The 12,448-nt window shown below is 42.5% G+C and overlaps 1 protein-coding gene across 5 annotated transcripts in view; it reads right to left on the bottom strand.

The window, feature by feature from the left end:
- The window catches only part of IQGAP2 (IQ motif containing GTPase activating protein 2), a 214,712-nt gene that overhangs the window by 165,170 nt on the left and 37,094 nt on the right, over positions 1-12,448 (bottom strand). For all 5 annotated transcript variants that reach the window (XM_075932302.2, XM_075932305.2, XM_075932304.2 and 2 more), the window contains exon 2: positions 1,400-1,499. In XM_075932302.2, coding sequence (XP_075788417.2) covers positions 1,400-1,499 — 100 coding nt within the window. The remainder of the gene's footprint in view (positions 1-1,399; positions 1,500-12,448) is intronic.

The raw sequence follows: 12,448 nt of genomic DNA, 5'->3' as shown, positions 1-12,448 counted from the left end.
AATCTCCATTTTACTGCTTTGGAAAACTTAAGACTCTTGAGAATATTAATTTTTCAACAGTGTAGAAAAAAAATGTTTCCCATAAAGGAGTTTGATACTGTAGACATTTCGAGGCTAAATGGTTCAGTTCGCAACTTTCATGATTTATATTTGTCATCAGCAGGCAGCAGCTTTTTTTTTTTTTTTTTTAAGAATAACGCAATGGAACAAATGTTTGAATATCAAATGCAACACCCTATTCCAACTCTGCTGATTGCTGTAGATATTCCAACTCTGCTGATTGTATTTAAAAAGCAATTTCCTATTTTATTTCTCCTGTAGCATAGGGACCCTGTACTTAGTACAGAAGGCATTTGCAGAAATGAAGCAACCAACACCACAAGATTCCTCTTTCAAGTTCAACACAGGAGGATTTCTCTTAAAGCTGTGGAACAGGAAGTAAGTGTGCAAACAAGGATTCTGAAAATGTGTGTCTGACCATACACATTCTAGACCTTTTAACTAACGGGATTTTGAAATACACATCTGCTACAATACAATATATTGATTATGAACTGGGGAAAAAAAAAAGATTGGCCCACATTGCCAGTCAAGAAAAATACATAAAGAGTACTGTAGCACTGTATCGGCCATACTGTGCCCAAATGTTTTATGGCACTGATACCTTTACTATGTCTTTCACAACAGGCCAAAATAGCCCATGTTATATTTGCACAATATCACTCCTCCATTGCAGCAAACTATAGTTTCTGGCACTGAAGAGAAAAAGCAATATAGTGGTCCTCCTGGCATTCATGCAGGAGTCCCTCTTTCCTCGCCCACAGAGGACTCCCCTATTGTGCTATTCTGAGGATAAAGAGACCTTCATGGAATTATCAGAAAGAGCCTCTTGGATATCAATTATGATGTGAAGAGCAGTCATTAAGTGTAAAATGCTTTTATATAAAGCATTAAGTACCACATAATGCTACTTCATCAGCAGGTGATTTTTGCCATTCTCCCCCTAGTCTAATAATCATGAGAATCATCTACTACAAGTTTAAGAATTAAGCACAATTACATGCAAACAGAGTGCAGTAATAAAACCCTTTGCCCTATGCAGGCAGTATTCCACCATTAGATGTTAGTGTCCATTGCTTGTATTCATTTAAAATGACCACAACAGCTTATTTTAAGATTTTTATTATTTCTACTTCACAAAAAAGCCCTATTATATGGCTGAACTATAAAACCCAATGCCCCATCACCACAAGATTCTTGGTACTGTTTAAGATGCTATAAACATGTCAAAGTCAGTGACTAAATGACCTGAGTCATTCAGGAAATGTTTTCAGAGCTATGATCATGAGATTGCAACAAATTAAAATTCAGTATTGGAGATGGAGTGTATTTTATTTACCTTTTTGCTTCTTCTAGGTGGCATAAGTACTCATAAGCAATGTTCTGACGCCTCCTCTCATCCATTTCTTCTGCTGAAAGCCTTTCATCATCCACAATAGCTGCAGAAAGAAAAACTAATGTCAAGTTACATATCATTAGGAGGTAACCTTCAAAGCAATTTTACTGAAAAAACCCCCACAACACAAAATTGTTGCTCTTGGGAAAATGCTCTTTATAGGACTTCACTAAGGAACATTTGCCAAATAAAAAGTACTATCAGAACACAAAATAAAGATTAACAGTGTTAAAGCATAACCGTAAGATCTAAGTTTTATAAAAGTCTTCGAAAATTTCATCCAAAGCTATTTTCCATGCACCACATTCAGTATTCTAACCTTCTCATTAGTCTTCAGATAAATATGAAGGTGCATGCAGGGTTTAATAATTTTTCCTGCCTTTCTTTAAAAGATAGCAAAGAAGCTTCTCAGCAAACACTTTTTCAGACAAACACTAAGATAACAGATAATAGGCTTTCCACTCCAGTTCTCCTTATTCCATTCCTCATCAGTAGCCTCCCTCTTTTGTAAAAATTCAAGTCCTTACCATGAAAGGATGACTTTTCCTGCATAAGTTTGGTAACATATACTGGAGGTTGTCTATGCAATCTTCTGACAATTTAGGCCTGAAGATACTACAATGCTAACCAGTCTCCTGGACAAATTATACGTCCTGCACTGATACTCTATCTAATTTATTGGGGGGGGGGGGGGGAACACACACAACCACACCCCCGCACCACCTATAATTAACAAAACTGTGCCAGTCACCAGGATTATTTGTTTGCATGTTATTACTCCTCACCAAACTTAGATCTATTCATGTATTTTGGATTGTAAGGCCACGAGACAGACACTTGCATTCATACAATACCCAGCACAATTAGGGTTGACAACCCCCCCAGTTTTAACCGGAGCGTCCTGGTGGTTACGAAAGCCAAACTGACAGATTTTAGGCTGCTAAAAGTCTGGCACTGAAGTAGGGGTAAGGCAGGCTCCATTAGTCCTCGGGCCCCATGCTGCTCCTGGAAGTGCTTTGCACATCCTTTGAGCCCCACGGGCATGGGTGCAGGAAGAAAGGGGGGGGCCACACAGTTCCTGGCCCAAACTCCAATTCTGCAACTCCAATTGGCTGGGAATTGCAGCTAATGGGAACTGTGGGGGTGGTGCCTGAGGCAAGGGCAGCACAGAGTCCCCAGCCCCTTCCCTGTAGGCCACCAGAACATCCTATTCACACCTTGGAGCTGCTCTGGGCCAGGGCAGGCAGCATGCCTGCCTTCATCCTGCAACACTGCCAAGTGGGAGCCCCCTCCTGACGTTCACACCCTGAGTCACTACCCCAGGCTCAACACCCCCTAACACACTCCAAACCCCTCTGCCCCATCCCAGAGCTCACTTGCCATCCTGCACAACCATGACCTTCTTATCAATAAACTAGGGAAAGACAACCTAGATGGAGATACTATAAAGTGGGTGCATAACTGGCTGGATAACTATCATGCTGGAAGGGCATAACAAGACTGAGAGGGGACATGATAGGTACTTGAAAATTGCTAACGGGATGTCACAAGGAGGAGGGAGACAGATTGTTCTCCTTGGCCTCCGAGGATAGAACAAGAAGCAATGGGCTTAAACTGCAGCAAGGGGGGTTTAGGCTGGACATTAGGAAAAACTTCCTGTCAGGGTGGTTAAACACTGGAATAAATTGCCTAAGGAGACTGTGGAAGTTCCATCAATGGAGAGACTTAAGAGCAGGTCAGATAGACATCTGTCAGGGATGATCTAGATTATGCTTGGTCCTCCCATGAAGGCAGGGGACTGGACAACCTTAAAGTCCCTTCCAGCTGTAGTATTCCATGATTCTATCAATGTATCAGCCTCAAGTAAGTCAGGTTATACAAATAACACTGATTACTTCCTGCCTGACCTTCCTAATAGACCTAGGATGATGATGTGATGCACAGAAAAAAAAAATCTCCAAAAATCAAGAATGATTAAAGCTTCTGGGCCAATATCTGCTCTAGAGCAAGAGGGGGCCTTTACTTATCTTGGTGGCAAACAGGTCTACCACAGGCCCTTTCTAACCCCCACCTGTATCTGTGGAATGAAGTCTTAAGAGTCCTTCAGCAACCACTTGTGCTTGGCTGAGTATCATCTGCAGAGATCCCTTACCAGGGTGGGAAAACCCTGATAGGTTAAGGGCCATGCAAGTTGTTCTGTAATTACAAGAGTGCATTGCTTGGGAAATCCCTTTGAAGGAGAGAGGTGGATGGTTGGATGTCTAGAGAAAGATCTCTGCTAGGACTCCAAGAGAAGACTACGTGAGCAAACAAACAAAAACAAAAGCCACTCACCCTCCCACAAATCCCGTTTGCTGCCCTCAGTGGTAGAATAGGTCACTATCTTTTTCTATGCTACAGGGTTTTTGCACAAGCAGCTTTTGCAGAATCTCTCTTCCTCAAAAAACTTATTGCGCAAAAGCACGTCCCCACCTCAAAATCAACATTGCAAAAGTAAGCGTCCACACTGCAGGGACACTCTTTTGCAAGAAAGTTCTGATTTCCTAACTGTCTTGCCAGCTGTCTACACTGGCCGCTTGAATTTGAGCAAGAGCACTGACGTTCTAATGTAAGAATTCAGTGCTTCTTGCGCAAATACTTTGACGCTCCTGCTCAGGGATAAGCCCTCTTGTGCAAGAATACTTGCGCAAGAGGGCCAGTGTAGATAGGCACCTTAATTTCTTGCACAAAAAAGCCCGATGGCTAAAATGGCCAACAAAGCTTTCTTGCGCAAAAGCGCGTCTATACTGGGCACGGATGCTTTTGCGCAAGAGCACTTTTGGCGCAAAAGCATCCGTGCCAATCTAGACGCTCTTTTGAGGAAATACTTTTAACGGAAAAACTTTTCCATTAAAAGTATTTCCGCAAAATCATGCCAATCTAGATGCAGCCTAGCTGTTTCTATCAATTAATGGAATATGTCCACATCATAATGGGCACAGCTTGAACCCAGAGTGGTTAAACTTGGCTCTTATACAGGAAGGCAATTTGCAGTAGTGAGACTGCCAACAAGTAGTCAGAAGAAAGGGTATTTAAATAGGCATAATTTGTCTTAGAGCTAAACTAATCCAAAAATTTGCAAACTGGTTTGATGAAAGGGTCCAGTGACATGGCAGTGAGGGAGCACACTTGCTATGAAATTATAATAGGGAACAGACAGGTATGGGCTGCTCTGCCTTTTATGTCATTAGGTGAGGGCATCATGCGCATCCTCACTGATCAAAGATTCCAATCTCACATGCATAAGCTATACAGATACTGTGCAGCTTCCACATATGGTGCAAGTTAACTTAAAGCATGATATCAAGTGAGTTTTAGCAGCTAGGTTGTGGGTTTAAAAAAGGATTCTAAAAGTAACCCAAAATCCTATGAATAGAACTGTACAAACACTACTTGTAAATGAAGAACTGTTCAAAAGCATGTTAACAAATAGTTCAAATTAAAAAAGATTGTATATAAAGTTATTCATTCCAGCAATTATGTATATACGCGCACACACACACACACACACACACACACACACACACACACACACGATTAATATATGCTAACTTTAGTGAAGGAGTTGGACAAGGGAATTTGTAAGGTAGTAAAATGTACAGAAAGTAACAAAATATGAGAAAAGTTAGAAGTGGCATTAAAATTTGAAAGCTCAAAATCTTATACTGAAATTTAAACTAATACACTAAATTATTTGTTGCATCACATGGCATCAGAACACTAGCCTACCTAACTTCACGATATGTCTGATGCTCTCTCAAGAAACAATTACACTCTTTATTTTTGCTTTTGTTGTATTAAACTCCATAGGCCTTTTCCTGCAAATCTTTAAACTCTATGGCTGTGTCCAGACTGGCCAGTTTTTCCGGAAAATCAGCCGCTTTTCCAGAAAAACTTGCCAGCTGTCTACACTGGCCACTTGAATTTCCGCAAAAGCACTGACTTCCTACTGTAAGAAATCAGTGCTTCTTGGGAAATACTATTCTGCTCCCGTTCAGGCAAAAATCCCTTTTGTGCAAAGCTTTTGCGCAAAAGGGCTAGTGTAGACAGCTCAGATTTGTTTTCCGCAAAACAAAAAAAAGCCCCAATCGCGCATCTAGATTGGCACGGAGGCTTTTCCACAAAAAGTGTTTTTGGGGAAAAGCGTCCGTGCCAATCTAGACGCTCTGTTCCAAAAATGCTTTTAACAGAAAACTTTTCCATTAAAAGCATTTCCGGAAAATCATGCCAATCTAGACGCAGCCTATGACTTCAAAGGGAGTTTTGCCTAAAGACAAAAGAATTAGGCACTAAATTAGTACGTAACTGGTTTTTTTTACTATTTTATATACTAGCCAATTAGCCCATCATAATATGGGATTTTCAAGTCTCTTCTCCATGTCCATCTTCTCTCCTGAGCCTCTGGTCTCCTGCTCTCTCTCTCCCCCTTGCTCCTGCGTCCCCCGTCCCCCTCAGCTCTCCTGCCTCGCCCTCAGGGGAGCGCAGGGCTCAAACCATCACTTGCGCCACTTGCTCCTGGCTGAGCGTGTACATCAGCACCCCACCCCACTTCGCCTCCAACAGCCGGGCCCCACCCCCTGGCCATGTACGTCACCACTCCGCCCCCCCCCCCCCGGCGCTCAGCTGACTTCTGCACCGCTCAGCCGGGCCGCCACGGGGAAGCAAGCAGAGCAAGCGGCCGTTTGGGCCCCATGCTCCCCATGCAGTACTCCCATGCCGCATGGGGACCGCGGCGTCCAAACGGCCGCTTGCTCTCCCGCGGCAGCCCAGCTGAGCAGCGCAGAAGTCAGCCGAGCACCATGGCAGGAGAAGGATGGGACTCAGGCAACCGCACTGCCTAGAGGGAACAGCCAGCATTTCAGCCTTAGAGTCAGACACTGGGCTACTATATATGATGTTCACATATTTGAGGCCTACAGTCTCCCCTGCAAGGGGGCATCTGAATTATGATGAGCTGTGACCTTTCAGCTGAGACATGACGCTAAACTATGCCTATCTTTTCTAGGGGGAAGAATCTCTTGCCACTGTAGCTGCTATCACAGGCACAGGAACACTAATACAGAAAAGATAGCAACCGGAGAGTAGGTGTTTTTTGTTTAAAGCATTTAGACATGCTCACTGCAAAGATCTGAACTCCAAACACTAGCAGCTGCCTGCAGCTCTGTCAACTTGAACTCTGACCATGACTACAACTCTCAAGTGAGCTAGTGAAAAACTTTCAGACTATAGAGTAGACACAGACTAAATGTGGTTGCAAATGCAACTGTTTTCTACAAAGTTAGACTCAGTCATTTAATCCCAGTGAATTTGAAGTAGAAGATCAGAAACAATACTGATGGTCATAAAATTGCAGTAAAATTAGTAAAAAAACTAGACCTTATCACAAAGGTTTTTCAGGAGTTTGTAAAAAAACACGGATCTAAAGCCAAAGTAGTACTGGATTTAACACTTCTTTGGCATACAGTTACATAGTAAAAATCACCATTCATGTGGAAGATTAACAATCTTCTAGATTAACACAAGTATAACATCAGAATCTGACCGAGAAAGATTCAGTGTATACATGTGTTATAAAAGTGTCACATTTTCTAAACATTCAGTTCTTCATAAGTTCATATTAAACAAAGTAATTTTCACCATGTTCTGGCCCTCCTATCAAGAGGAAATCAATTTTGACAGATAGACTTAAAATAGCTGGCCCAACCCCACTGTACAGCATAGGGAGTAGAGGGAAGTTACTATTACAGAAAATGTTACTGTTACTAAGTACCTATTTCTCATCAGCTAAGTATTTGAAGTACTGGTTTCCACTCTGAAAAGTGATTTCAAAAAACCAAGTAACATGCATGGTATTCCATATCAAAACGTGTTCATCCTACAGGAGTTAACTAAATATAAGTTAAATGCAAGTACCAATCCTGTAAACTCAGCCTAGGCCAAGAGTTAAGGCAGTTACTTCCTTTTCACATGCCATCACAATTACAAACTATTTGCAAGTCAAGTGATATCGCACATGGTAACTGACAGCACTACTGGATGGGCACAATCTTTATCACTGGTCATAACATGCAAGAAAATTCTCTCACTATCCAGGTGGACTGTGTCAACAGCCATGAAGTCTTTTTACTTGAAAGCCAAATGAATTGGATATAGAAGTAGTGACTTTTACAACACACAATTGTATGGTCTCACTTTGATAGTGAAACTAAACTTAAATATGTATAATATAGAACTGAAGAGGATGAATGAAAAATAGAAGTCAAGTTTATTTCCATTTTGTGTTTCAGTTATGGGACCATTGAAGGAATAGGGTTAAGTCATCCTGGGATAAAATCCACAATACAGCTAACATGCATTTTAAGTATGTTTTAAATCCTACTGCTAAAAATTAGTCTTCTTACAACCAGAGTGTGTGCACAGGCACATAACATGTGATTTCAAGAACTGAGCCTCTGCCTTCCAGAAGCAACTTACATTGAATTTTAGATCTTGAACCCTCTTCTGGGCAGCTACCTGGTTGTGTTGAGAAGTGGGTGGACAGAGAAGGGAAAGAGCACGTGATAATTTAGAAGAGCATATCCCTCAGAGCCCCTTCTGCTGTTTAAGGTGGGTTTTTTTTTCTGGCATACTCAGGAGAGGGTGAAAGAAGAAACAGTAAGGCTTGTAGGGAACTTATGCCTTAGTAGGTATGAATCTGAATCCAAGGAGGGGGATGCTGAAGTGCAATGCCAGTGTGTCACTGGCAAAGTGAAAGCTTGGCAGCTAGGGAGTTGGGAGAAAGAGAACAGAGGCATGGGCAGAAGCCGCATGGGCAAGGTTGGCTGGCCAAGAACACATCTTGACAGATGAAAGGAGATGAGACAGTCTGTCAGTGGTACTTAGCAATGCATGGGGAAAAAGTCTAATGTGCAAGTGGAAAGCCTCAGAGGCTACAGTACCAAGTGCAGGTGGAGGTACAAACACTCTACTTCCTGGCTCATCTGCAGGCCTCAGCCTGGGCTTTGTGACAGTGCTGCATAGTTATTGCAGTGACCTTTACCCAGCTTCTCCCAATAGTGACTGTGGACAGGATTTTACCAGCTGCCAGTGGGAGTGCTGAAGTTCTTGAATCTGATTGACCCTTCTCACCGTATTGCAGCTTTGGCCTCTCTCTGCACAACAGGCAGTTCTAAGTTGTGCAGAGAGCAAAGCAATGTGTCCCAAACAAATGAAGCTTGTAGGCATCCAATGTAGAATGTACAGACTGTAGGCCCGTCCTCCTAAGGATTTTTTTTTTTTTTAAATCGGTGATCCATTGGGTCCTGAGCAATTCCCAAAATTTTTCATAAAACAGCAGCGGTGGAAACTGTTCCATCTTTCCCCTGCTTAGGATTTGGTAACGCAGCTCTCAACCATGAAGCAGAATACAAAGGACACAAACCTCATCGACGAAAGCCCGTGTGTTCAGGATTAGCAACTTGTTCCAAACAAGTGAGGCACCTTTGAAGATTCTCGCATCAATTTCCTTGACAAAGTTAAGTGAGGTGGCAGTAATTCAACTCTGAGTCTCTTCACTTTGAGAATAAAGCACTCAAGTTTTCCCACAGTGGTGTATAAGCATAAGCATGTGAGCACGAAATACCTCACAATACATGAGCAATCTGTGTACTCAAAATGAGTTATTGGGGGGGGGGGGTGGAAATGTACCCATTCCCCTCCCCCCATCAAGTGCTACCATTGCAATAGCTCAATTACCACCTATACAGAACTAGGTTATTTTAACTTGGCTGGGTCAGTGAATTCATCAAAAATCCATGAAAAAAAGTTACTAGAAGCTATTCTGAGCCATTTTGTTCTGTAAAATGGTTGTTCTATATTGAAAAGTTTTTATTTTGGGGCAAGGAAAGCTATTTTGGGAGAAAGTTCTCATAGTCTGATCCTGGAGACCTTCCACAGCATTCTATAGTCAAAACACAGTAGTTGCTGGACAGGACATGCCTCTGATTAGTGAAAGTAGATTTTTTTTTTAAAATGGCTCCATCCAATCCATGCCCTGAAGAGTGCTCTCCACCAAGTTACACACAACAAGCTCTCGTTCACTAGACTATGCAGGCCAAAGACTCAGATGCTGGATTTTTTTTAAGTGATTGGACTAAATCTCTAAACCTGCACTTTCCAAGCCACTACAAAAACCATCACACACATCTATATACAAAGAAATAAGTAGTAACTGGAGAGTGCAACAAGTCTGACTGTCAACTTCAGAGCTCTTCATAGATTACCACAAAAGTATGCATTCGTCTCTGACCAGAAAATCAAGTAGGGTCTACTATTACTGTAGTAGTACCCAGTTATGCCCCAGCACCCCCACTCTACTACGCACTATGCAAAATGACTATGTCTAGACTGGCATGATTTTCCGCATATGCTTTTAATGGAAAAGTTTTTCCGTTAAAAGCATTTGCGGAAAAGAGCGTCTAGATTGGCACGGACACTTTTCCGCAAATCTAGACACGGTTTTGCACAAGAAAGCCCCGATCGCCATTTTCGCCATTGGGGCTTTTTTGCGCAAAATAGTTTTTAGCTATCTACGCTGGCCCTCTTGCGCAAAAACATTTCCGGAAAAGGGCTTTTGCCCGAACAGGAACGTCAAAGCATTTGCGCAAGAAGCACTGATTTCAGACAGTAGAACGTCAGTGCTTTTGCACAAAATCAAGCAGCCAGTGTAGACAGCTGGCAAGTTTTTCCGCAAAAGCAGTTGCTTTTGCGGAAAAACTTGCCAGTCTAGATGCAGCCCGTGTGTGTTGTGCCTGAAATTAAGTGCTTACTTGTTAACTGCCAAAAATAGTTATTTGGATGTAAAATCTAAGCCACCTCTTCCTTGTACCTTTTTCCAGGAAGGCGGTAGGGGGAAAAAAAAGACACTTCCCCTGCCCAAAAAACCCTCTATCTTATCATAAGCACTGGTATTTTAATTTCAAGAAAATCCCATCTCTTGCACTAGAAGTCAATCAAATTTCACACTTCGCTGTTTCTGCTACCACATGCTCAACCACAACCATTCACAGAGATTTAGCATTGCTTCTAATACTTAAACATTAGAACTATCATACCAGGGAACTAGAATGCAACAACGGCCACAGCCAGTGGTTCGGGTTCCAAGCATCAATGCTGCTATATTTTTTGGAGTCTGTCAAGTGTCAACATTGGCAGGAAAGTGCTAGGATCCTGGAACAAGTATCAAGTTACTTGGCCTAATTTTTGAATTCCCACAAAGCTTTTTTTTTTTTTTTTTTTTTTTTGGAGTCAGATTTAGCTTTACAGGCAAGATGCTTTGCAGTATTTCTAATTCAGTGCTGAATCTGAAAGAACCTTTAACATTTTTAAATATGTTAGACCTCCCTTGGAAGGTGACTATTCTATCGTTAATCTCAGACTACCTCCCCACAAAGTGAATAGTTTAATGTTCCTTAAAACAAATTCATCTATACTGAGTGTTCCTGTGTTCAAGTTGCCCCATGGGGGGGGAGAGGAGGAGAAAAACAGGAGGGCATGGTAGTTCTGATGGGGGCTCTGCAGGAAGGCAGCACGCACTGCCCCCTGCCTGAAACCTTGTAGAGGTATTAAACAGCTGTCCAGCCCATCCTAGAGGTGAATGCATTTCAGCGTGGCTGAAGCAACACTGCACCAGCAATGGACAGGAGAATGGCTCCCGGGCATGGCTTGCTCATGACTGCTTCAGTCCTGTTGATGGTCCTCAGCCTCTTTCCTTCCACTCCCCCACTTTGCAATAGGACTGTAGACTCTGGGGGAGAGGGTGGAGGCAGGCAGAGGTGTCTCCCTGCAGCATATGTAGACACATCTCTGTATTAATCATTCTCTCATTGAAGTTTTTAGCTTTGTAGTGAGTCCTTTTACATGGAAACTTTCTATTACATCTTGGTAAAACAGTCCCTCGGACAAGTGAGGCAGAGACTGTCCCCGTGGGGTGAATGAGGTGGAAATGGATAAGGCGGAAGGTGAGCATCTCTGGGCAGTTGCAAAGGTTGGAGAGGGGATGGAAGCCAGATCCAAGATCAATGAGCCCTGGGAAGTGGGCCCATTGAAAGGAGACTGGACCAGTGGATGCCTTGGAGGTCTTCAGCAAGGGCCTGCTTTGGGAAGCCCCCTCTTTGGAGGTGAATGTGACCGCACTGAGACACGACCCAAAAGCAGGCACCACAGACACTAACTGCAGATTCATGGGATGGCTCTCCACAGATCTTGCACATGCATAAGATAGATCTGCGGGGGGAGGGGGGCAGTGGCGTAGTGAGGGGGGCCAGACGGGCCAGTTGCCCCTGGGAGAAAAATATAAGATTCAGTTAAAAATAGATGTCACGTTTTTAAAAGGAATACCTGCCTTGTCTATTTTTGTCTCTTTAGGCCCCCAGTTAAAATTTTCAAAAGCACTTGAGGGACAAGTCATTTTTGAAAATTGGACTTGGAAATCTAAGCTCAGATTTTCAAAGGTAATTAAGCTCCTAAAAAGACAGATAGCTTTCAAGAGCTGAGTTGGCAACAATCTAATCTTTACACACCTTTGAAAAATCTGGTTGTAAGTGTCCTAGTGAGTTCTGAACATGAGATGTAGGAGCCCAGTCCTAATTCCTTCAGGCTTGCTTTTTTTCCTTCATTTGAACATTTATCTACACTAATTCCCCTTCTTTCTCTTTCACAATCCAATAAACGCATGAATCAAAATTATAGGTGCTTTGTGAATATGCTGACTTGAGTGGAAAGGTTTCATATTGTCATGTATGATTCCTGGTAACCCATCTCAAATATGAAAAACTAGATTTGATACCTGTTCATATCAGGAGCTGTTGAATTCAGTTCTCTAAACATCGTACTGAGATACTGCAAATGGTGGAGAAGATATTGGGGTTTTTTTTATTTGTACTGTGGGCAAAGTATGGGCTCTCGAATTCCTCC

Source organism: Pelodiscus sinensis, chromosome 6 (assembly GCF_052426305.1).
Source record: "Pelodiscus sinensis isolate ZL-2025 chromosome 6, ASM5242630v1, whole genome shotgun sequence".
In the NCBI taxonomy this organism is placed as follows: Eukaryota; Metazoa; Chordata; order Testudines; family Trionychidae; genus Pelodiscus; species Pelodiscus sinensis.
This window is presented reverse-complemented; position numbering and strand designations above follow the sequence as displayed.